This window comes from Protomyctophum parallelum (genome assembly GCF_964188405.1).
Source record: "Protomyctophum parallelum genome assembly, chromosome: 9".
Classification (NCBI taxonomy): domain Eukaryota; kingdom Metazoa; phylum Chordata; class Actinopteri; order Myctophiformes; family Myctophidae; genus Protomyctophum; species Protomyctophum parallelum.
The window spans coordinates 10,453,341-10,478,502 of NC_139706.1; the positions used below are offsets into that span (position 1 = coordinate 10,453,341).

General features: G+C 43.0%; 1 protein-coding gene across 1 annotated transcript in view; it reads right to left on the reverse strand.

The window, feature by feature from the left end:
- Positions 1-23,210: 23,210 nt before the first annotated feature.
- LOC310864012 (CXADR-like membrane protein) overlaps positions 23,211-25,162 on the reverse strand; it is a gene marked incomplete at its 5' end in the record, with an annotated part of 43,732 nt that continues 41,780 nt past the window's right edge. The window contains one exon of the mRNA XM_083772544.1: positions 23,211-23,612. Coding sequence (XP_083628670.1) covers positions 23,264-23,612 — 349 coding nt within the window. The 3' untranslated portion in view covers positions 23,211-23,263. The remainder of the gene's footprint in view (positions 23,613-25,162) is intronic.

Sequence of the window (25,162 nt, forward strand, 5' to 3'; positions counted from 1 at the left end):
GGTCTTCGCACACGGCACACGCACACACTGCACAGTGCAGTGGGATATAATTAATAACCCATCAAAGCTTGACTTGCATCACTTTAAAACGAACACATCCCTGGCTGCAACTTCACAAGCCTCGGCTACTACAGTTTTCTCACACAAATTCAAACCATTTGAGAGTTGCACCAACTTCAACTAAAATGTTTATAAGAATTGGCATGGCGGCCAAACAGTTCCAAGTACAAGTACTATTTAAGGGCATGATATAATGTAAGCAGGCTAAGTGAACTTCAATTTAATAGCATCACATCATTCTTGCAAGCAGTAACAGTACTGTACTGTAGCCTACCTGTTAATGTGTTTTTGGGCAGCTGTAGCTGGTGATGATTTTACCAGCGTGAGCCAGCATGAGACTTCTACAATAACATACTTCCAAAGTGTGTACATTGTTTAAGTCACAGATGCATGGTTTTCATATAAATGGTGCATTTTATAGCGCCTTTATCCAAGGCGCTTAAATTCACCCATTCACACACATTCATACACCGATGGTGGCGGAAACCATGCAAGTCCTCAACAGCTGCAATACCGCTGGGTGACATAAAGTGGCACTGTTGAGCAGCCTAAAGGGCCATGGAGCAGCCGAAAGGGCCATTCACACTGAGCACTATAACTATAACTGCAGCCAGCCAGCGGGCAAGCTCTCCAACCACAACGCCACTGAGATGGTACGTGTATATAATAATAATAATGTGGGGATGACTGTCACAAAATCCCAAGGCACACCGCCTGACCTGGACTTGTCTAACGGCACAACCGGTGTACCTTGAACGGCACACCGTTTGGAAACCATGGTATAACTATAAACTAGTACACTTCTGGAGCAAATCTAAGAATGCATAGTAGGCCAAAAAGGAAGTCAGGACAGCGCTGCCATTTTTAGTACTATTATCCTGTCAAGCCTGAGGGACCCGCACCATAATAACTTGAAACCTCAAATTATAGCCCATTAGAGAGGAGCTCATGACACCTGACAAGTGACAGCCGGTCGCTCTCCTCTCCTCTCCGCGGAGCTGACAATGTCCTTCAGCCTACATCGACTCGGCTAATAAACAATGCCACCGATTCAACATCCCAAGGGCACGCTCATCCCTGCTGGTGCCACCGGGGAGTATTAGATATCCATCTATTAAATAGGGTTTAGTGACAAGCGAAATTACTCTGGGGTAAAGGTCACACACAAAGCATTCTTCGACCGACTTCTGCCGCACAATAATAAATCCATGTAATGATAATTAAATTAATATTAGCAATGTGTGCAGGATTATTGGACTCTCAAGAAATGCCACTCACATTGACATTCTTTCCTCTTCCGTTGTCTTTCTGTGGCATTTTGGGGTGCAATGTAAATTGGCAACACTCCAAGCAAGCGGCAAGTGAGATACAGAATGAAAATAATATTGGCTGGTTACCTGGAAATTAAGTGAGTTCCTGACTTCCTTTGCCATATCATGATTATCAGAGGAACAAAGATATGTGGGTAGCGTTGGTCACCATCAAGCAATTTCCTCAAGAAAAGTATTCTCAGAATGTACATATACATAATAGTCAAGTGGGAATGCGTCAAGAGTAAATGTGGCATGCATTGCTCCCCACTTTTACATTTAGAATAACCGTCCCGGGCTGTTTCATATTGAAACAAAGCCCCACTTAGATCCAAAACTGTCCTGGCTGACATTTCTCACATTCTACTTAGCATGCGGGTGGCGCGTTCCTCCTCGTAATGCAATCATGTTGTGCTGTGCCATCGTAACTTAAAACTTTCACAAAGGCTAATGAATCATCACATTTTCCATCACAAGTTAAGAGCCCTATAATAGCTGTCGAATGAGACCGCAGCGGGAAATGATAAGGCTTTTAACTTTGAGGATACAAGCTATGCTCCAAGAATATTACATTAGTTTACATATTGGTCCGGTGATCACTGCGCTGTTGAACGCATACAGTACCACAGAGTTTATTTAAAGGTTTATGCCCTATTATGTCTCTAGGTTATGGATATCATAGAACACACAAACGTCCCACACTGAAGCATAATATACTATTTTAAACAACATGCATTGCACATGAACATAATTGCATTCGTTATTTAATTATCCTAGCATGGTTGGTTGTATACTAAATCTATATTTAAACCCCCCTCCCTCCCATTTCAGCCAGCTGGATGGTATAATGTTAATGGCAAAGAACTATCCAGCTACAGTAGCTATGGTTTCCTTTGGAATTGCCTCTAACCCTGTACTGTCTGTAGACTCTGCAGAAATTGCATTGCAATAGCAAGTCAGACATACAAGGACATACATCTGTATGATAGATTTTCAGATGAGATAAGGTATCAATGTATCACAGCTGTCATCAACACAAGGCAGGACCAGTAGTAAAGGCACCCTTACAGACTACTCATTATGCCAAATACAGTAAAGATTTAAATAAAAGCGCTTATTTGGCCCGTAAACATAGGGGAATGTCCACTGGTGCTATATATACAGTATATATACACAACTTGGGTTGGGTTTTTTTTTTACAACAAGGGTTCATTTATTATTAGTTTGTAATGATAATAACTAAAAGATGAGTGTTTAAAAAAATGCATGTATTGCTTTCTATGAGGGGTATGCGCATGCATAACGTGGAAAATCGAATGGCAAAGTGTCGAGTGGCAAAGTGAGTTTAATGTTGTTTAATGCAATCAGATAGGACTTTTCTGTTTAGATGTATGGGCTGTCAAGGCCAGATGTATTTTTTTTTTTTGCCACTCAGTAGGTGTTCCTGCATAACTTCCGGGTATGAAATGCAGGTATGATGGTGATGATGTCACGCAAAGGCCCTCTATTGTTTATATTTTAACTGAGGAGCAGTTGCATTCAGGCAATTATTATTATCATTACAAACGAATACTGTTGTTGTAATAACAAAATGACACGTGTGTGAAGTGAGGGGCGCTCTTAAGGCCTATTCATAGTCTGGATTTTCGTGGTGAGCTGACCACCGCGAAATAACGCGTGAGTAAAAACAGAGAGAAGGGCTGGAGCGGTGGCGGTGGTTTGCTCTTCACCGCGGCTCGTGACGTCATGTTGTAGTTCGTGGTCACCTCACCACCGAAAATCCAGACTATGTATGAGCCTTTATCATAATTTATATCATCATACATCCGTTCTCAGCCAATCAAATCATTTCCGTGGTACAAACACAGACACACAAAGTGTCCAGATAGCGCCCCTAAAAAAGAAAAGTTGTCCTTTAAAAAGGTGCCATTCCAGTGGTTGGCAACAGGTGGCCTGACTGATAGTCCCACACACTGTAGTTAGGATATGGACATAGCAATGACTTTGCACTGATTCAATCGGAAACGCATATTTTCCCATTTGCATTCTTTGAATGTTATGTTGTAATGTTTTTAAATAACCCAAAGTAAAACTTTGTTTCACATGCCTTGATTTAAACAATATTGTTTTTCTCTTTTCCAAGTAGCTCTAGTGAGACCTTGAACCATGAAAGAGAGCTCTTATCTTGTTTGGAAAGGAGTATGCATGGCTTTTTGAAAAGCTACATTCAAGGTTGGTGCCGGCCCTGCCCCTGCCCTACATTATTACACAAATTGATATATGCACCTGTAACATTTTGATTCCACACTCTTTTCTATCAGCAGGCTAGTCACACATTTTTATTTATTAACCTTTATAGCAATAATTAGGTTATTAAAAGGTGGTTTGTTGCATATGGAAAAGATGGCCCATACAACCTACAACCACTAGAAATAGGCCTATACATTTCAGAATGACCTTACCGTGGTTGTCTTCTGTCACTGGAAGGGGAAGGTGTTTTCCCACGTGGTGCAGGTAGAGTGTGTCTTCTGTCACTGGAAGGGGAAGGTGTTTTCCGTGGTGGTGGAGTGTGTCCTCCGTCTGAGGGGTGCATGGTGATGCTCTTCTTCAACGACCCGTCCTCTGCCGACTCCTCCAGCCTCAGCTGTGGGATGACACCGTGTCCAGAAGAGGCCATGCTCACCCCATGTGGCGCGCACCTTACCCTGCTAGTACACTGTCCCACACTGTCCTACTGCAGGCTACAGCAGTAGCCTAGACACTTTGTGGTAAGAAACGGTATAAGCTGCTCTTACGGTAATTCTTCCTCCCAGACGTTCTATCTGTGCTGTCACTCACTGTCACCGTCGCGTCACGTGTCGGTCGTTTGTTGTTAATAGCTTGCTGTGGGAAGCGCTGCGTGCTTAACCTGCCTGCCGCGCTGGGAGCATTATTAAATGGAGCTCTCAAGCTCTGCTATTATGAATGACACGGTGGAGGAGGCGCCCTCCCTCGCGCGCACCTGTGACAGTTTAATTGACTGACTGACACTTAAAGGTACATTTCACCAATTCTCAACCTGACTTTGTCCTCACTAATGTCTAATGTTCATTATAAACAATAAGATGACACTATTTCCTCTAGCCTACTGTCTAAGACAGTGGATTTCAACCAGTGGTCTTATTATTATTATTATTATTATTATTATTGATGGTAGCCTGCTAACTTTCCAAGAAGAGAACGTCTGTAGCCGAATAGTATAGAAAATAGTGCAAAGTGCTCGTTTTAACCTAATACGTTTAACCGTTTAAGGACATCCATCCATTGTATCGTTTTTTCAATTTAGGGTTCAGGTTAGGGTTCATCAGGTTTAATTAGTGCATTTAGGCCTGCATGATTAAAGCACACTGGATCTCTTCATGCAGAGACACTATGTCATTGTCAAAATGACAGGATTGTCGTCAATCACCTGACTGACATAATATGGTATACCATAGTTACAAAATAACAATTCTTCTACATTCTCTAATTGTGCAGACTGTAAATTAAGTAATGCAGATGTTTAAGAACAATTTAACTCTTGAGAGCGTACAATTATACGCTCTCAAGAGTTAAAGATCTATAAGGGTCCATTTGGTTACCAACTCTGGAAAACCACTGGTCTAAACAACAGAATTCAGGTAGCTGGAGGGTGGATCGAGTTCCCCTGACATCATGTTGCCATGATTGATCATTCCTTACAAAGCTAAACAAACCCAATCACTAGGCCAACGATTCTGTGTTATTGTCTTCTTTCTTGTTGCATTTATCTCCATGATGAGAACAAGCTGTCCTTCAACATGTCATTGCTGTGATTGATGTCATCCATGACCACAGTACCTCTTTTTTTTTTTTTTTTTTTTATATAATCCTGCGGGGAGAATGCAGTTTAAGCTTCACCCATGCAGATGGCTGCTCAGATGGTTTGCACTGCAGTGGTGGAAATACTGTATACTCAATTGTTTTACTCGAGTAAAAATATCAATGTATTAAACTCTGTTAGTAAAAGTAAAAGTAAAAGTCCGGAATTCAATATTTACTTAAAAGTACAAAAGTATTGGCATCAAAATGTACTTAAAGTACCACAAGTTGAAAGTACTCACTATATGCAGGCCATGATGGCCAAAATGTATATACTGTAGGGTTGAAGTGGTTAATTTATGTTTTTTAATAATAATCAAAGTAACTGAAGTTTTCAAATAAATGTAGTCACACTTGCCTAGTGTGTGGGTAGTATGAAAACCGGAAAAATATATAGAAAATAACCGGCAGTCAGTCCTTGATGCAGAGATGCTGTCTGTCTTTATTCACACAGACCAAAATCAAAAGTATTTACAATGATACTGGACAGGTGACCCTAGCTCCTTCCACCTCCACAGTCCTGCTGTGACTGCCAGGCAGTGGGAGGCCTCCCTACATATAAAGGCTAAGCCCCTCCCACTGGAACACACCACCCTGAATTGATTCCACAATTACACCAGTACTTCATAATGTCCAGGGACAACACATATTATTCATCACATATTATACATCACTTATTATCCAATCAATTAACCATATCATCTAAACAATGAGAAAACAGGGTACTCTAAACAAACCCTCATACTGTTGGTATGTTCCCCACACCCCACAGCTGATAGTTGCTCCCTACCATGGAGACAACAATCAATTAACAATCAAGCATCAACCAATATACATACACAGCCTTAAATAATATAATTCTCTGCAACATACACAATAAATAATAATTCAAACTTTAACTCATTTGTGTCCCGACCTTTCTGTTAGATTAGAAATAAATAATCAGAATTTAATACAGGTCGTTCAATATATCATCAGTGGCAGGGTGAACTGCCACAGGAGTAAAAGTACAATGTTTGCTCTGAAATGCTTGGAAATACTCAAGTAAAGTACAGTAGCCTACTTAAAATGTACTTACAATACTGGCAATCTATTGGTTGTCCTCAGCTGACCAGGCTGCAGCCCTCGTTAAATCGGACATAGCCTCGGAAACCCAGACGTTTTAAATCGGACCCAAAGGAGAAGGAGAAGGAGGACTGAATTGTCCTGCAGACAGTTGAGTCGGTTCAGATGGAGAGTTTTGTTTCTTTGTATTTAAAAAAGATAATGATCAGCTATATTTGGAAAACATTTGGAACAGAGCTTTACATCAAGTAAAACATTGTATGCTTGTGTTGTTTTTCACATCTTTTCACATATTTTTAGAAGAAGGCGCGGTGCACACCTCAAAGGTTGGTGTGAGCTATACGGCCAAAACGTCAACCTAATAAAGAGCAACATTCTTTGCAAGATCCAGACAGACCTTTTTCTTTTCTTTGATTTTATTATCAGAGATAATACATTATTCTATAATAATATTGAATTGACAGGTTTGAGCATAATCCCGTGAGGCCCTTCTGGATGCATCAAGATGCATGCAGCATGGAACATGCACATGACATTGCACTCCAAGCTCTGGCAGTTATCTATATGTTTCCATTTACTGTATTGATTTTGCAAGCTAGGCCAAAAGGTGAAGCATTACATTGAAATTAATTCTCCTTTCAGGGTCTTGATTATATAGTAAGAAGGCATACAGTAGAGCTCATTTGACTAATTTAGCTTACAGTTACTTTTTTTGTGTGTGTTTTTTTCTTCTTATACTGTACGTCTTGACTTCATTAAATTTCAAGCTTCATTTTTCAATTAGATATAGTTACCGTAGATATACCAATGGCTTTCAAAATTAAAAATGCACTTTACTAAATTGATATTATTCATGCTACAAGCTCTCCCTTCCCCTGTTCTCGGAAGGGAGTTAAATAGTCTGCCTGTTAGGCTATATCTTATAGGCTATAACATCTCATGAATGTTTAAGCAGTCAAAGATGTTTCTCTCCTACAGTAGTATAAGTAGTATAGTTATAAAACTAGTGAACCACAGGATAACACATGTTTTGACAAAGCACAAAAAAAGAAAGGACAATCCCATATTCAAAGCCACATGGCTGCATCCATCACAATCAGTGCTGTCAGACACACAGCACAGCATCAGGTAGTAAATTGCTAACCATTAAGCCTTGACTAACAGGAATAATATTCTGCTCAGTTCGTTGACACGCAAATGGAACTGGGGTTTCGAAAAGGGAATTACAGCTTTGAAGAAGGAGTGATAATAATAGAATGCTATTAACCTCCCCCGTTTGATTTTATAGCAGGACTATAATTAGTGGTTGTCAGAGAGTGAAATGTGCTTTAGATGTGGGTCACAGTCACACAGCACTATCCACTGACAACCACTCTTTATGAGGACTGTCATGACATGTATCCTATATGTGATATACCGGTATGTGTAAAGAGTCTAAAGACTAAACTCACTGACTGTATCTCTGACACACATTGTCACACATCTCATACCACTGGTTCTCTGAGTGTGTAAAGCAAATGGACCCTTGTTGTTCAATTTGGTTCCATTTGTCTCAGAGAGAGTGAAGTTAACACTAATAATTACACTGGATTGGGGTCTCAAAGAGTGTTTTTTTTTTATTCGGGCCCCTGGTGGGCCCCGGACCAGATGTTGTACCACATGTTTTTATGCCACGGCAGTCAGTGCACTGCAGCTAAACACCTCAGTGGAGACAACTGAGTTACAGCAGACCCAATCTGAGAAACCATCGTCAAAATATAAAGGAAAAATCACACCCGTGTGAAGTGAGGGGCGCTCTTATTATCGTACATCATCATGGCGTAAAATAGACACTATATGCCTATTTGCTCAGACACAGAAACAATGATCTCCATTCATTGTCAATGGGAATTTAATGTTTGTTTGTGGATGGTAACTAAGAGCTGGATGTAGGAGGGGCTGGCGCCCCTCAAAAAGAGCGGCCTCTTTTCCTTTGAATGACGGAGTCAACAACAGACCAAACAAAATAATATAGGCTACTTCTTACATCATGCAAACTGTTACATCAGGCATACTGATAGAAAGACTGTCCCCCAAGATGTGACCATACAGCAGGCTGCAACTGAGACAAAAGTACTCTGTTGTACCATTAGCAACATGCCAACATCAATACTGTGGGTGTAGCCTGTGGACTCATGGTACATGTAGTCAAATCAAATTCCACCAGAGGGTGCTTTAGGCAAAGCTACTGATATTCCAACAGCCACCATCACAAGTTCAAACCTGGGAATTTGCATTGCAGCAATGTACAGAACACAATAGAGCACATGCAGTGGGGGGGGGAAACATAGCCTACACATTAAATGAACAATAAAAGGTTCTGAAAATGATCACGCAACTAGGGAATGTATGGGATGACGAGTCCATAGTCCATCTTCCAAATCCAAATTGTCTTTGTAATGAGAGGTTCATATACAATACACTGTAATCCTCCCTCTCTTTGCATAGTTGTCAATGGACTGTTCTCGCTGACACAGTTTGATCATGTCCTCATTTCACATTGTCAGTCAGTTGAGGAATAGTTGCTCTTCTGTTTTTTTGAGGGGCGTTTTTTTGAGGGCCAGCTTTGTCTGTTTGTGTGAACACAAACACGATGATTTGATTAGCTGATCACCCCATAGCGATGATTTGATTGGCTGAGCAAAGTACATATTCGAGGATTAAAAGTGAGGGCAGAAAAGTGAAGATGCCAAAAGTGAGTGGCCGGAATGACATTTGTGATGATTTGATTGGCTGAGCACGGAATGTGATGTATTATGTATCATGTAGGATGATGCATGATGTTAAGAGCACCCCTCACTTCACACGAGATGATTTGTTCATTACATATTGCACTATTAATGCACAACCATCATGGTCATCAATGTGAGCTTTCCGCCACAATTTACAACTCAATGTATTGCTGCCTTTCTCGTACATTGAAACGCGAGGCTTTATGGAAGGATCTGCATTTTGTTATGCTTCCCCACTAATTCTTAATTTCCTTTAATTTATCACCCATCTGCATAAATTGTCGCTGGCATGCAGGCAGAGGTGGATAGACATGGGATTTATTTATAGATTGTCTAATAGAGATGGACAGGGAGAGAGATGGGGAGAGACATGCAGCAAAGACCGTCCGAGCAGAGGAACGGGACTCGAACCTGTGGTGTTCTGTCAGGCTACTTATGAGCCTCTAGGTGCCCGGACCACTAGGCTAACGGTCCGGGCCGCAAGAGTAGCCTATAGTTTTAATGCAACACACTACAATAAGACACTGTGATTATGTATGAATGTATTGATGACCTGCTAAATGCACTATTTATGAAAAACTGTACATCTTTTTGAAAAATCCTGCATAATGATATGCTGAAAATAACCACACCAGGTTTAAAGTGTCTGTCTGAGGGTTCTATAAACATTAGACCAATGAAAAGTATTAAGAGCTTTTGACTAATTACAACAGCTGGATTCATTGGAACACACGTAATTCTTTTCCTTGTCCTGAAAAGCAACAGTTTTGGAAGGTTTACCATTTATTCCTGCCAATGTTTACACTTGAAAAGTATCCAGAGTGACTCACAGAGTACAATATCAGAGTAAGTGACATGAACCAGTAGGCTATAGTAGGGCAAATTAGGCTAAGTGCTACAACGCGACTAGAGGTAGTAGATGTCAAACCTATAGCATCTGTTTAATGTACTTGCTCTCTATAGCACCTATAGCACCAAGCAAACAGCATACTGTACATCTATTTACAGTAAATCAGTGGTTCTCAACAAGTGGTCCATAGACCACCAGTGGTTCCAGGTGGTCCCCAGCTAAATGATGGAGAGTTGGTAACCAAATGGACCCTTATAGATCTTTAACTCTTGAGAGCGTAAAATGAAACCAAATGGACCTGTGAGTTTCATTTTACACTCAAGAGCGAAATACTTGTTAAACATCAGCATTACTAAAGTTAATTTACAATTAGAGAATGTAGAATAATTGTTATTTTGATCAACATTTAGTTTGTCTTTTATCTCTCCTAATGGTACCAACATCAATACAGCAAGGAATTGTGGACAAACTTTTATCCAACAATAGCTAAATATTCTTTAGTTTAGGCTCAAATCCAGGATAAATAATGGCCCTGGGCTGTGATATGAAAAGGGTTGAAAACCACTGTTTTAAATGAAAGAAGGATTGCTGTGATTTGGAGTTGGTTTTCAGTCTGCAGTGACTGATGGGAAGCCACATATATATACATAATTATTTTGAAACAGCTTGTTATACCTATTCTCAACTTCATACAATCAATTTGGGATGATCGAATTCTCCAATATTCTTACGAGTGACCATCAATTTGTTTTTGACCTTTGACATTTTGACCATTTGGAGAAAGAATTAAGCAGAGTGCAGGAGTGATATTTGGATCTCTAGGCCTAACGAATCCAGTGGGGAAAGTACTCATTTGTAAGTTAAGTACAGTACTTATTACTTAAGTAAATGAACTTATAGTTACTCTCCACCACTGCTATTAACATGTATGTGGGTGGCTGTTTAAATGGAGGTTAATTCACAAATGCTCTCAATGTACAATGTATAACCATTTACTGTACGATTAGATTAAATGAGATTTATCTCTCAAGACTCTGGCAATCTAATCTGGTAATTAGAGATATGATTAATTTCCTCAAGGGAAAGTTGTCTTCTTGATTGCATTTGGTATGGTCAAATTCGTAAATTATTTTAGATTATAACCGTATATGTTTAAATTTAAGGGCTTATATCACAGCTGAGTAGGCCTATTAGATTTCTGTCCGGGTGGGTGGGGGGGGGGGGGGGGGTGGGGGTGCTTTTTACATTTCTAAATTAATATCGTTGCTGTCGGGAGGAAACCACATAACTCAACTGTGTCTGCTAAAGCAACTAAATCCACCACCTCTCACCCTCTCATGCAAGTAATTAACAATATATAAAGTCGGGCACGGTGGCACAGTTGGTAGTGCTGTCGCCTCACAGCTAGAAGGTCCTGGGTTCGATTCCCGCTCGGGACGCTGCGGCGTGTTTCCTCCTCCGCGTCATCAGTGCCCATATCCGAAGGCGGGGTTGGCGAAAGGGCCTTTCTGTGTGGAGTTTGCATGTTCTCCCCGTGTCCCCTAGGGTAGGTACCCTCACAAAAAACATGCAGTAATCCTGGTCACTAAACTGCCTCCCCCTGGCCAGCCGGGGCACCTGATGGAGGGGAAAGGAACTGGTTGGAATAACTTGTTCCTTCCACGCGCTACGTCCAACCAGGGAAACTCCCCCCTGTCAGGTGTAAAGGAGCAACTTGGACACTCAGGCATGAAGGAAGCATGAGTTCAAGTCCGTTGCTCTCCCCATGTCCCCCATATATGGGGACTAAGTTGGTGGAGGGTGTGTAGAGCCCAGGATCACATTAGATGATTGACACAGGGGTGAAAAATGGGTTACAAAATCGTGGGATAAAAAATATATATATATAAAAAATAAACAATATATACACCAACTTTGATGAGGCAGTATTGCATTATTTTCAAAATATGAGGTTTTCTTAATATCCTGAAAAATATAGATTTTTCCTTTCCTTTTGGAGTTAGGTGGTTTCTTCCCGACAACAGAGCTATAATGGCGTACAGATGATGTCATGAGTTAAGTTGGCGGTCGGGGAACATTTGAAAAACAGTTTACACACAGAGATGATGATACACAGAGACATAGAAGTGTCGTACGGAGATAGGAAGGAATGTGAGGGGAAACGTCTTTGGAAAAGAACCCTTTCCTCCCCTAAACGTTACAGTAGTTTAGTTTAGTGTCAAAACCTTTGTGCTGAGAGAGGAGCAAACACAGAGACTGCAACAATTAAACCAGATCTATTTGAGTGAGAGTGGACGCAGCAGCACATCACAGCCACAGAACGGTGCATGCAGTAAAACCATGATAATCGGTACGGTATATTCTCTAAATTATATATGTGTTTATAAATGTGAAAGCTATTACATTTGTTTAACCGGATGTACCGTAGAGCAGGAGCAAGGACGGGACACAAATTATCATCACTCCATCATAATGTGAATGTCAGATGACCCCTAGCCCTGTTAGTGAGTCTCTCTCACTAACGCCCTGACTGGAAAGCCTCTGCCCACACGGGTAAATTCCACTGCTGTGCGAGCGGTCCAACTTTTTGCCAAAAATAAACTACTCCACTAATCACAATGTGTTGGCAGGCATGAGGCTGGGAAGTGTCTCAGGTCCCCAGCTTCTCTAAAATGCACTTTGTGCCATTTTAATAAAGTAATGTACTGGACAGAATAACTTCTTCTACTACTACATTTCTGGGTTGTGCCTGCGCCGATCCAGTTGCATGTATTTTATTTCATGACAAAAATAGTGCATTTTAGAGGGAAGCTGGGGACCTGAGACGCTTCCCAGCCTGGAGAATAGACTTTCACCAACACAAACAGGCGTTGTTTCGGTGATTAGCGGAGTCGTTTTGTTTATTTTCGGTAAAAAGTTGGACCGCTCGCACAGAAGTGGAATTTACCCGTGTGCGCAGAGGATTTCCAGTCAGGGCGTTAGTGAGAGAGACTCGCTAACGCACTGGACCAGGGCCAAAGCATTTCACACTTTGAGAACCCTTGAACTAGGTAGGCTATCTAAGGTTTAAGTGGTTAAAGCAAGCCAGACATTCATTCAGTATCAGGCAGTCCATTTGGGCCAACAATTTAACGGCCAGGCATATCTTCAGGCGCCCTTTCACCCGTGCCAGGCAAAAACTACTAAAAAGGCCCCAAAGAGGACGCTGTGACGTCATAACCCGGCCCGTTGGGCCATGACAAATTGAGGACGCAGTAGCAGTGTTCAAAATAACAATACTTTATTTACAAGAGATAACTAATATCAACTTAATATGTAAAGAATGCTTCAGAATGTATGAGATGTGGAAGTCGGTAAGATCAGTGGTGTCAGTGGATGTGTGGTTAACATGGTGAAGGTATGTTGTAGTGTGCAAATCACCTGATGAAGGCCGTTCACGGCCGAAATGTTGTGTCTTATTTATGGTGTTTTGAATAAAAAGAAAACACCATTGGAGCAAACCTGTGTGCGGACTCTCCTCTCTTCACTGTTCGTGTGCAAATCAAACAGTAAAGAGAAACAAACAGAAGGGTGCTGTCATCTGGAGAGGGACACCGAGAATGGCTGGCAAGCCCTCTTTTATAGGGTTTCAGGAGCACTGATCAGGTGCTCCTAATGCACCTAATGAGGAGTCTCAAGTAGGCCGACGCCCACATGATCTGTGGGAGAAACACACAGACAGGGCAGTACACTATAGACAGCATAGGCCCTGCAGGCCAGGCCAAGGGGCCGTGACACTCGTGAACCAGAAGTATTAGCTGTCCATGTTTCCATCACATGATCTGATCCTCCGCTAGGATTTAAAACACTAATCTGCTAACTGGAGCCTCGCGCTAATTTTTTTATTGAGCTCCTAACATCGTCCCTCACCACATATCACCACATCTTGTCATGATCCGTGACCTGTTCTGTCACCCTGATGTGTTTCCCTATGTTCCTTGTTTTGGGTTTTACTTTTGTGTACTTTTACCTTTTATTTTGTAGTATCTAGTGTCTCTTGGTTTCCTGTGTTGCCCATGTTTACCTGCCTTGTCTAACCTGTGATTAGTGTAGTGTTCCCCACCTGTGTCCTGTTACTCTCCCAGCCAATCCCTGTGTTGATTTGTCTGTTGTATTTCACCTGTGTCTAGTTAGTCCATGTCTATTTATATGCCCTTGTGTTTTCAGTTCTCCGTTGGTTCGTTGTTATTTGTCACTGTGAGTATTCGTTGTAGTACCTTGTTCCTTGAGGTTTGCCCTGTATTTCAGAACCCCTAGTTTTCCCAGTTTAGTGTTTCCCTTTGTACTCTGTGTTCTGTGTTTTGACTGCCTACTCATCGGGCTTGATATAATGAATATCTTCATTTGAACTGAGCTGCCTCTGCCTCTCATCTTGCACTTGGGTCCTCCTACACTGTCTTGACTCGAACCGTGACACATCTAGCCTCAATTCGGAGATAAACGCCGCTAACGATCACCACCATTGCATGAGTGTATGGGCGCCGCCCTGCTGGTACGTGCAAAACAACAAGCGGATCGGTGCATAGCGACGAGGAGCGCTATACGGTAAACATAACATACATTTGTTATAGGCCTACAGTATACTATAAAGACCGCAAAACGTAAATATGCAACGGTGGCATTAAAGTGCTGGATTTTATAGAACGTAAATATACGCCTATGGCTCAAAATGTGTTCATGATACAGGGGAGGTTTGACCTTTGCTTTGTTGGTGGCAGAGGGAAACATTATCTTAAAAAATGTTCCTCACCTGGCAGAGTTGTGTGTATTCATATTCATTATAATTCTCATAATGAATAAACATACTGTACAGTACACATTCAATGACATTCTGGGTCAGTAAATCCTGAAATGAAAGGAAAAGGCATATTGTAGTCTGATCAAACACAATTGTAGAAACAACAACAACAACAATGCTACAATATATTTTCAATGGCAGAAAGTAAAACTGAAGTAAAATTGGCTTAGTATTGAACTGGATGTACATTTTTGCTTTAATGATGTGCCAACTCTCCAAAACTTGAAGCAGAAAGAAGGCTAGCACAATTAATCTCACAGCCTGTTTAGGAAAGATTATTCTCCACAGCCCCAACCCAAATATTAAATCCCTTCAAGGCTCATTAGTTAAACTAAGTCAAACTAAACTAACTCTCAGAGTTAAAATAACACCGTGGATTCTTGCAGTGGTGGCATAGCAACATCACAATGAACGCTCTAGATAACAACAAAGCTCAGCCCAAATCCTCGCCACAGGGTGTTATTATTATATAATGTCAGAATGATGGTTCAATTATGGAACTCTTTGTGTGGCAATCTACAAACATTTACTTTGCGGCTTTAAAGTGAGAGACCACGAGCTCATTTTAATTAGGTATTAATTATGCAGGATGTAACTTGCTCACAGACCAAAATAAATAAATAAATAACACCTTCTTATCTCTGTGATAAGAAACGCTACAGTATGTGGGCTAAGTGAAAACATCCATGTATCCATCTGCATGGGCATGCTTATGAGACTTTACAGATTTAGATGAAGTACACGGTAGAGTACTGTGGTAGACCAATGACACCATACTCGGGCACAATAAATAGTTACTTCTATTACTACTACTTATAGTTTATTATGTTTGTGTTTTCATTATATGACAAAAATTAATAGGCTACATTAACACATTGTGTGTGTGTGTGTGTGTGTGTGTGTGTGTGTGTGTGTGTGTGTGTGTGTGTAAGAGGGGTGGACGAGGATGTCACTGGCATCACACATGGCTAATCATGTGGAACAATGGGAAGGGATGCATGGTGCAGAGAGCACAGAGTGTGTGATGTGATCTGGGCTTGAAGATTGCATGGACATCGCCTGAATATGAATGTGGAGCTCTGATATATTGTTTTATTTCAGCGAGCAGGCCGTGTCCTACTCTGCAACAAACAGATACAGATGGTGAACTCACCAAACTGTATCATTGCTTACATAACAGACGTATTTATTCACACCCACTCAACCCATTAGCGTCCTGTCTCATACATATTAGTTCCTAGTGACTTCTTGTCATAGCTTTCTGTTCGTACACCCGTTGACGCGGTGAGATAAAGTCACACCCCATCTCTCTTTAACCAGGAATGACACAGCCACTCCATCTTGGCAGTTCAATAGATTGTCAGCATAAGACGAACTTTTCAGGGGAAAGAGATGAATGTCAGTCAATAAACAGCTGACAGGTCAATAGATGTCTTTGACCCCATTGCGACGGGCATGAGTGTCACGCTGGAAGGCTTCAGAGAGGGAGAGGGAGAGAGAGAGAGAGAGAGACGGATGCAGGAAGAGCACCCCTGTACAATTTACGGTTTATATTTAAGATACAAATCACACCCTGAAGTGAGGGGCAATCTTATCGTACATCATCATACATCATCTCATTCCGGCCAATCAGAATTTGCGTCCTCACCTTCGTCATCAATGTTTGTGTTTACACAAACGCTCAAAATTGTCCATTCATTGTCATTGGGATTTAATGTTTGTGTATAGGACAAAGTTTTTGCACATACACCAAAAGCTGGACATAGGATAGGAGGGGCTAACTGTTAGCCCCTCCTATCCTATGTCCAGCTTTTGTCCAGCTTTTGTCCAGCTTAATGTTTGTGTTAGCCGCTAACACAAACATTAAATGCCATTGACAATGAATGGAGAATTTACGTCATATGTGGACGAGCATATTTTTGTCCTTCACAATTCCCATTGACAATGAATGGATGATGTACGATGATAAGAGCGCCGCTCACTTCACAGGGGTGAGATCGATTCTATGAAGTTCAAGTTGTCTGTCAGTGAGTCAGGATAACCTAGAAAAAGTGCCCCTCGGGCCACAGGTCTCCACCAGGATAACATACTGCCTTCGGCTGGTGGAGAGGAGGCAAATATGCCCATACATGGGACTTGCCTGATGATGTCACAGAACCGATGTGTGTCAGTGCAAGTCAGCAATGTTGAGCAACGTTTGACAGTGTTGCAACGGTTTCTGTTGTACAGTACGTGACATCATCAGACCAGAGTTTGATTAGCAAGGGTGGGAGGAGAGAGGAAGGGATGGAGGGAGAGTCGGAGTGGGATGGGGGCTTGGGGAGGGCGTGGAGACCCACACCAGTGCTAGGTAGCGAAAACCGAACACGCTGATCGATTGTCAGCTCACTAACAAAAATAAGCTGATAATGCGGCACTTCATGCATGTTCTGCAGTGGTCCTTGAGGTCTGCAATAATGGTAAGATTCAATTACTGTTCTCAAACTTGATTAACACTTGATATCGATACGGCTTTAGCTCTTTGCACTTGTTTTATTCCCCCATACTTCAAACTGTAACAAAATGTACATCAAGATATCACCACACCAAGTAACTTGTCATTGAATATTTTATTTGCAAATGAAATAGTAATAACTCAGAAGTCGTAAAAATATACATTTTTTAATTGTGATATTTACATGGATTGTTTTCATCAAACAAAAAAAAAAAGAAAAGAAAGAAAATGAAAGAAAGACTGTATCGCTTTACAAAACAAAAGACAAGAAACTGTAGGGGGAAAAAAACGGATGAGTGTGAAATAGAAAAAAAAACAAGGTGTCTTATGTTTTCCTCTCGTTAACACCGCACTGGACTGACATCCCTCTGACGTTGTGTTGTGAAGAGAAGCAGCCAACCACCCAGACATCACAAAAGTGCAAAAGTCACATGGATCAAACCCCCAAAAAAAGAAAAAAAAGGAAAAATAAAGCTTCATCATAAAACTTTCTGTGAATATATTTACATTTTTTTTTTTTTAAGTTTTCTCTTTTTTTTGTACGTTTGTCTTTTTAGCCGAATACAGTTTATGTTACATCGAAGCAAAGCATTCCCTGTTCTTCTGCTCGATCTCCTCTATGACATGCAGGTCCCTTTGCTCTCCTCCTCCTCGAGGCTGACTCCCCCTCCCCATCCCCCCCCCCCCCCCGCATCTCCTCTCTTCTCTCGGACATCACATCACATTCCCCCCCGATAAACAAGACACGGGTCTCTCGAGCCGCAAGACATCCGAGTTCCTCTTTGTCATGCTCCACAAGCATTGTATCGGAAACTTTTTAAAAACTAAAGAAAACTCAAAAACGCTTTAAAAATAAAAACGTGGTGGCTACATAAGATTCATATTCCTATATAATATAATGCAGGATAACCGTTAACATGAATCGTTTTTTTCCCACGTAATACACCTTTTGAGTGTTGATAAAGACGATATATAGTGTTGGTGAGTGCCTTCTGAAGATATTGTTGTTGACTGTGCTGCTGTGAGAATCTGAAGTGTGTCTAGGCAAGTTTTTACTTCCACGAGTTTCGCTTGACAATTCAATTTCAATTTCAACTGAAAAAGGTGTCGAACGAAGACATATAAATAAGCCATAAGAATTCTCTCTCTGTCACACAGGACTTCAGGACCCTGCCTGCAGATTAGTTTGCTGGAGAGCAAGTGTGTCGGTCCACAAATACTGAGACGAGAGATACCTTGCAAGGGCTCATAAACCGGGGAATTTGCCACCTGAGACCTAGCTCCATTTGCCGAAAGCAAATTAAAAAAGAAGCCAAAAAAAGGCTCGGAGGAATCTAACAGCTGGAAGACTAACATTCCCAGCCTCTAGCGAGCCTCTTTCATCGGCTGTGAGGTGGCGTAGGGTGTAATGGGGAGAGCCTACAGCTTTGGCTCAATGTCAATCCTGTTATACCATTCTTGCTTCATATTTCTGCTCTCACAGATTTCTGTTGAAACCGGCGGTGGGTGGAGCATACAGTAGGCTACAGTATGCCGCCTAGCATTGATGCATAGCGGTGTTGGGTCTATCTCTGTGTGTGTGGTGGTGTGGTGTCTATGTGTGTGTGGTGTATGAGTGTGTGTCTGTCTCTGTGTGTGTGTGGTGGTGTGGTGTATGAGTGTGTGTGAGAGACGGAGCATGGCGAGCATCTGTTTTTTTGTTTTTCCATTTTTTTTACGATACATTGCTATGTGTGTGTGTGCATCTGTTTGTGTGCGTCCTCACTCAGTGATGCACTGTGTCCCCTTGCTGCCTAGGAGGAGCCCCGGCTCCATCAGTCAGTCGTAATACCTCCAGACATATTATCCATCAAATTGATTCTGAAAGAACAGAAATAACAAGGAGTGGTTGTGTGTGTGCGTGGGTTTAAGCCTGTGTGTTTGTGTGTACAGTATGCCTGTGTATGTGTGTGCGCACATGAAGCGTGCAAATGTCTGTTGGTCTGTGTGCGCATAAAACTTGCACCAGTGTTTGAGCCATACGAGATACAGTCAAGACACGCAGATCTATAGGGCCCATGTGTGGCGATGCCAGAATACAGCGGGTGCGGACCGGGCAGCACAAGAGCACGAGAGTGGTCTCCAGAGCCGAGGATTTATAATGTGAATTATGGACGGGCCTTGCTTGTCTCAAGACGTCGCAGCCACTAGCAAAAGCACAACTGCTGCCCGTGAAGCCGAATGGAATTGAATAGGCATATAAGTCAGGCTAAAATAAACTGTCAGTCTGCGGCCATATCAGTGTGGAGAGAGAGATAGAGAGAGAGAGAGAGAGAGAGGACATGGCTGACTGGTTCCTCTGTTCTCCTCTTAATGAACGGCTAACATGACAGTGTGTGTGGGTGTGGCCCCAAGGGCTTATAGTGGCTTGGCATGCTCACACACGGGGCACACACACGCGCATATACTGTACATGCACGACGAGCACATGTGGATACACACACATGCATGCACAAGCACACATGCACACTGCAGGCGCATTATGTGCAAACAGTCACACACATACAGTACAAACAAACAAACACTCACACACACACACACACACACACACACACATACGCGCGTGCGCGCGCACGCAGACGTACACACATCACCCATGCATACGCTAGCATGCACACATGCACAGACACGCACGCACTCTTGCACTCTCTCTACACCACACACACGCACGCACACAGCGTCGCACACACATACAAGCACACACACACACACATACAAGCACACACACACACACACACACACACACACACACACACACACACACACACACACACACACACACACACACACACACACACACACACACACACACACACACACACACACACACACACACATAACATTAGTTAATTTGCAGCTGTACTGTTTCTTGTTGAAAAGAAGGCATTTGTCTTCCCTTGTTGGACATTATTCTCACCTTGTGTCTTAAATTAAATGACATCATCATGTGCGTATATTCATCTGTATGTACATTATAAAACATTATTACAGAATGTACATCATCCCCCCCCCCGTGGCATGGGATTGCTTTCTCACTGAGGATATATAAGGGTCCTCTTGGACCATGGGATTGCTTTCTCACTGAGGATATATAAGGGTCCTCTTGGACCATGGGATTGCTTTCTCACTGAGGATATATAAGGGTCCTCTTGGACCATGGGATTGCTTTCTCACTGAGGATTATAAGGGTCCTCTTGCATATACTGTACGGTTGTACCAGACCTCACAAAGACCTCACAAAGGCTTCCTGGGAACAGAGACCACTGACCACTTTTACACTGGCATCACAATTTTGGGCAAATTATTATCTGCAAATGTTTTTCTTTTCTTTCTTTCTTTTTTTTAGTATCCCCAAATATTTCAGAAATAGCTAAAGTAGCCAATCAACATGCAGTGAATTTTGCATGACACCGTAGCTATAGGGATGGGACAATACAAAAAATGATTGTGGCAAAAATAATTGCGAGGAACAATATTATTAATTTAAATTATTAATTAATTAATACAGAAATTAACATTTTAAATTACACCACTTGGAATCTCCAGCGTCCCTAGTCGGGGGAGAACGTTTTCCAAAAATTGCCGATCTACAAGCTCACAACACATTGCAAAGCAATCTGTAAATCTGGAATGTCTGGCAAATCGATTTGTGTAGAGTGAAATGAGCTCTTTACGGGCCCGTTCTATCAAATATAGAGGGTTTAAGTGGTATTGAATTTGTAGTGAACAATAGCAAATTCATCCTGTACGGTGGAGGTTTTGTGAGCGTTTCTTTATTTTTTAAATCACGATAAACTAAAATAACCACAGTATCATCATCCCATCCCTAACCGTAGCACATTGAAACATACAATAAACGGTTATTAACCACTTCTCGTCTGAAGATAAGGACAGAGAGAGAAAGCATCACGTGGGCATGTGTGGGGGTGAGGGGGGGTGGGGCTGTGAGGGATTGCAAAGGCACACTATGTAGGCTACTTGTTCTCTCTCTCTCTCTCTTAATCTTTTTTACATTTATTCCAGAGACTTTCAATCAAACTGCACTTAGGTTGTGTTGGCTGATAACTGCAGTTCGGCCAATAACCATGCAGGAGGCGACAGTGGGTCAGTGAGACAGCAATCGGGTGCCAAGCCTATTGTTACGGATCCACGGAGAGTACTGTACAGTATCAAGGGTAAACACACGCTCGCGCACACACTGTACAATATTGAAGTCTCCCTAACCACACTCTCGTAGTTGCTTCAATCAAGCCACAACAATTCGGGAAATTGAACTTCACAAGGAAAATGTCTTTGAGCTCATGGTTCCAAATGTCCATAAGCTTTAGTGTACCTCTTAGGAAACTTAAAAAAGATAATAGTAATAACAGGGATTAACCATCTTCGTTCAGCACACATTCATGGTGATTCTTAACAGATTTTGGTTTCAGAATAACATTTAAAAAAAGAAACAAAAAACGTTGAAACAATAAAAATGGAAAAAAGCAAGAAGAAAAAAAGCAACAATAACCCATAGTTGGGATCGGTGGCACTTCTCAATGATGGCTGTCTGTCATTTACAACCTGTTCAGGGGGAGGGACATTTACAAAACAAACAAAGAAAAACGTTCAGCTGGTCTTACAGATACTTTAACGTTGTGACTGTCTATAGGCCTAATAATGCATACTGTGTATTCGTTTGGGGGAAGGCAGATATTTATGAGGCTACCACATGGAGGACATCCGTCAGTCTGATCTAGACAACAAAGGAGAGCGTGGGAAGTATTAACGACTCCGTCAGCGTTGTGACTCTGAGCTCCATCCCATCCCATTGAGACTGAGAGCGTTTGCTCCCCCGTCAGACAGACAGCGAGGGTAAACGCAGATAAGCTGTCCCTGAAAGCAGGTATAGATAGAATGACTCAGACTCGGGGAAGTTCTTTTTTTTTGTAGCATTTATCGCTTGAATAATAGCATCATGAGGAAGCATAGCAAGAGCAGACGAGGCGGGACGTCGTGAACAGGGTTTCTCCACGCGGATGGGCTACAGTCTGCCCACCTGGGAGGGGCTACAGTCTGCCCACCTGGGAGGGGGGCATAGTCTGCCCACCTGGGAGGGGCATAGTCTGCCCGCCTGGGAGGGGCATAGTCTGCCCACCTAGGAGGGGCATAGTCTGCCCACCTAGGAGGGGCATAGTCTGCCCACCTGGGAGGGGCATAGTCTGCCCGCCTGGGAGGGGCATAGTCTGCCCACCTAGGAGGGGCATAGTCTGCCCACCTGGGCGTGAGTAGAAGTGGATTGATTGGGGTTTAAAGCTTCCACAGCGGGCGCTGTAAAAGCGGTGAGTGGGAGCGAGCTCGATGGCGAAATGAGTCAGAGGACAACATCCTTGGTACGTCACACACCCACACCCGATCTTCGCTCAACGATGAAGAAGAAAGAAAGGAAAAAAAGAAACAGCAGACGATGGTTCCCTGTACAGTCTCAATTTTCCTTCTTCCACATGCCTCGTTGACTTCAATCATTGACGTCAGGCTCTCTGACGTTGCTTTGTTCCCTCCGTCTGGCCATCGGCGGATTTCCTTTGTCTCCTTCCTCGTTTCATAATATATAAGCTGGCTTTTTTCAGCCAAGAGACACAAACTGCTTTCTCCCACCTCGTGTTTGTTTGTCTTTGTTTTGTTGTTTCACATAATTCAGTTAGGGGGGGGGGGGGCAAGCATGTGTTATTTTCCCTATTTTCTAAGTATGCATTCATTTAAAAGTACTTTTGGACTTATTAATATTGATTATTTTAATATTACATCCTTTTTTTCTCCTAGCATTTCTTTGTTTACTGAGTCTTTTGCGGGGTGGGGGGGATTAGTAGCGGGGACAGGAGTCTCACACACAGGCCACAGGAGGAGGAGGGGTTATGTAGGGTGTGTGTGTGTGCAGGGGGGCAGGCGGAGGGGGAGGGGGGCGAGGGCTCTCAGATCCTACACAGTTTGAAAGGCCTTGGTCTGGGCCGGGACCATGAGGGTGGGGGGTGTGGGCGCAGCAACCCTGGTGTTGAACTTGGGCGGGGTGACGGGGGGCTCGGGGGTGGTCTTGGAGGAGGGGGGCGCCACCGTGGAGTAGGCCGGCGGGGACTGCTGGTGGGGGTGGGGGAGGTGTCCGTTCTCCTTGAGGGCGGCGACGGCGGGCGGGCGCGGGCGGTGCCCGCGGGCCGCGCTGTTGTGCACCATGGACTGGGTGGAGGAGGCGCCGGAGCGGGAGCTGCCGGAGCGCGACGACGACAGGGAGTTGGGCTTCACCAGCTTGGCCTTGGGAGCCTCCGCATCCTCCCTGCAGGAGGGAAGGGTGACAGGTGGTTAGAGACCAGGTGGTTAGAGACCAGGTGGTTAGAGACCAGGTGGTTAGAGACCAGGTGTGTTGGCGGTTAGGAGGAAAGGGTGACAGGTGGTTAGAGACAGGTGTGTTGGAAAGGGTGACAGGTGGTTAGAGACAGGTGTGTTGAAAAGGGTGACAGGTGGTTAGAGACAGGTGTGTTGGAAAGGGTGACAGGTGGTTAGAGACAGGTGTGTTGAAAAGGGTGACAGGTGGTTAGAGACAGGTGTGTTGGAAAGGGTGACAGGTGGTTAGAGACAGGTGTGTTGGAAAGGGTGACAGGTGGTTAGAGACAGGTGTGTTGGAAAGGGTGACAGGTGGTTAGAGACAGGTGTGTTGAAAAGGGTGACAGGTGGTTAGAGACAGGTGTGTTGGAAAGGGTGACAGGTGGTTAGAGACAGGTGTGTTGGAAAGGGTGACAGGTGGTTAGAGACCAGGTGTGTTGGAAAGGGTGACAGGTGTGTTGGCTGTCTCTAACAGGTGGTTAGAGACAGGTGTGTTGGCTGTCTCTAACAGGTGGTTAGAGACAGGTGTGTTGGCTGTCTCTAACAGGTGGTTAGAGATAGGTGTGTTGGCGGTTTCGGATGTTATCGGATGATTTAGTCTCCGTCGTCAGCCCTTATCAAGACAGTATGGACATTTCCACATACTGACGTCAGCCATAGAGCACCGAAGTCTGACGTCACTTTCAGTAGAGGGCGTCAGTCCCCAGGTTCATGTATTTGTTTAGTTGCATTGATTTTAGATCGCCTCATATAACAACTGTGTTTGAAAAATAAACATGTCACCCCGGCCGCTTCACTCATATGGATATGAAGAATCAACTGACTGAGAGAAAACGCTAATGTTACTGCTGCTGAATTAGTTAGATTTTCGCTAGAAGCAGACTGTATCATATATGAGTGACTGACTGTTGCAAACGATAGAGACACCTCCCTAACAATAACGCTGAGACAGCTTGTTTATTTTTGGACCACGGCGCTTATAGTAGACGATATTAAGATCACCCCGTGTTATTCTCCATAGAGAAATTACTTCCGCAAACCAGGGGAATCGTCAGGATGAGCGAGTTACGTCAGGACTTCGGTGCTCTATTGTCCGACTATTACTAACCCTAACTCTTAAATCTAACCCTAACTCTGACCCTAAGTCCTTAAACCAGAAACCCAACATCAGTCTTAACCGGCCACGTTAAGTCCCCTAACCTCATATCAGTCTTAACCGGCCACGTAAGTCCCCTAACCTCATATCAGTCTTAACCGGCCACGTAAGTCCCCTAACCTCATATCAGTCTTAACCGGCCACGTTAAGTCCCCTAACCTCATATCAGTCTTAACCGGCCACGTAAGTCCCCTAACCTCATATCAGTCTTTTTTTTTTTTTTTAAGATATTTTTTTGCGGCTTACGCCTTTTATTGATTTTTTAAGGGACAGATAGTAGGCTGACAGGAAACGGGAGAGAGATGGGGGGATGACATGCGGTAAAGGCCGTGTCGGGTTCGGGAGTC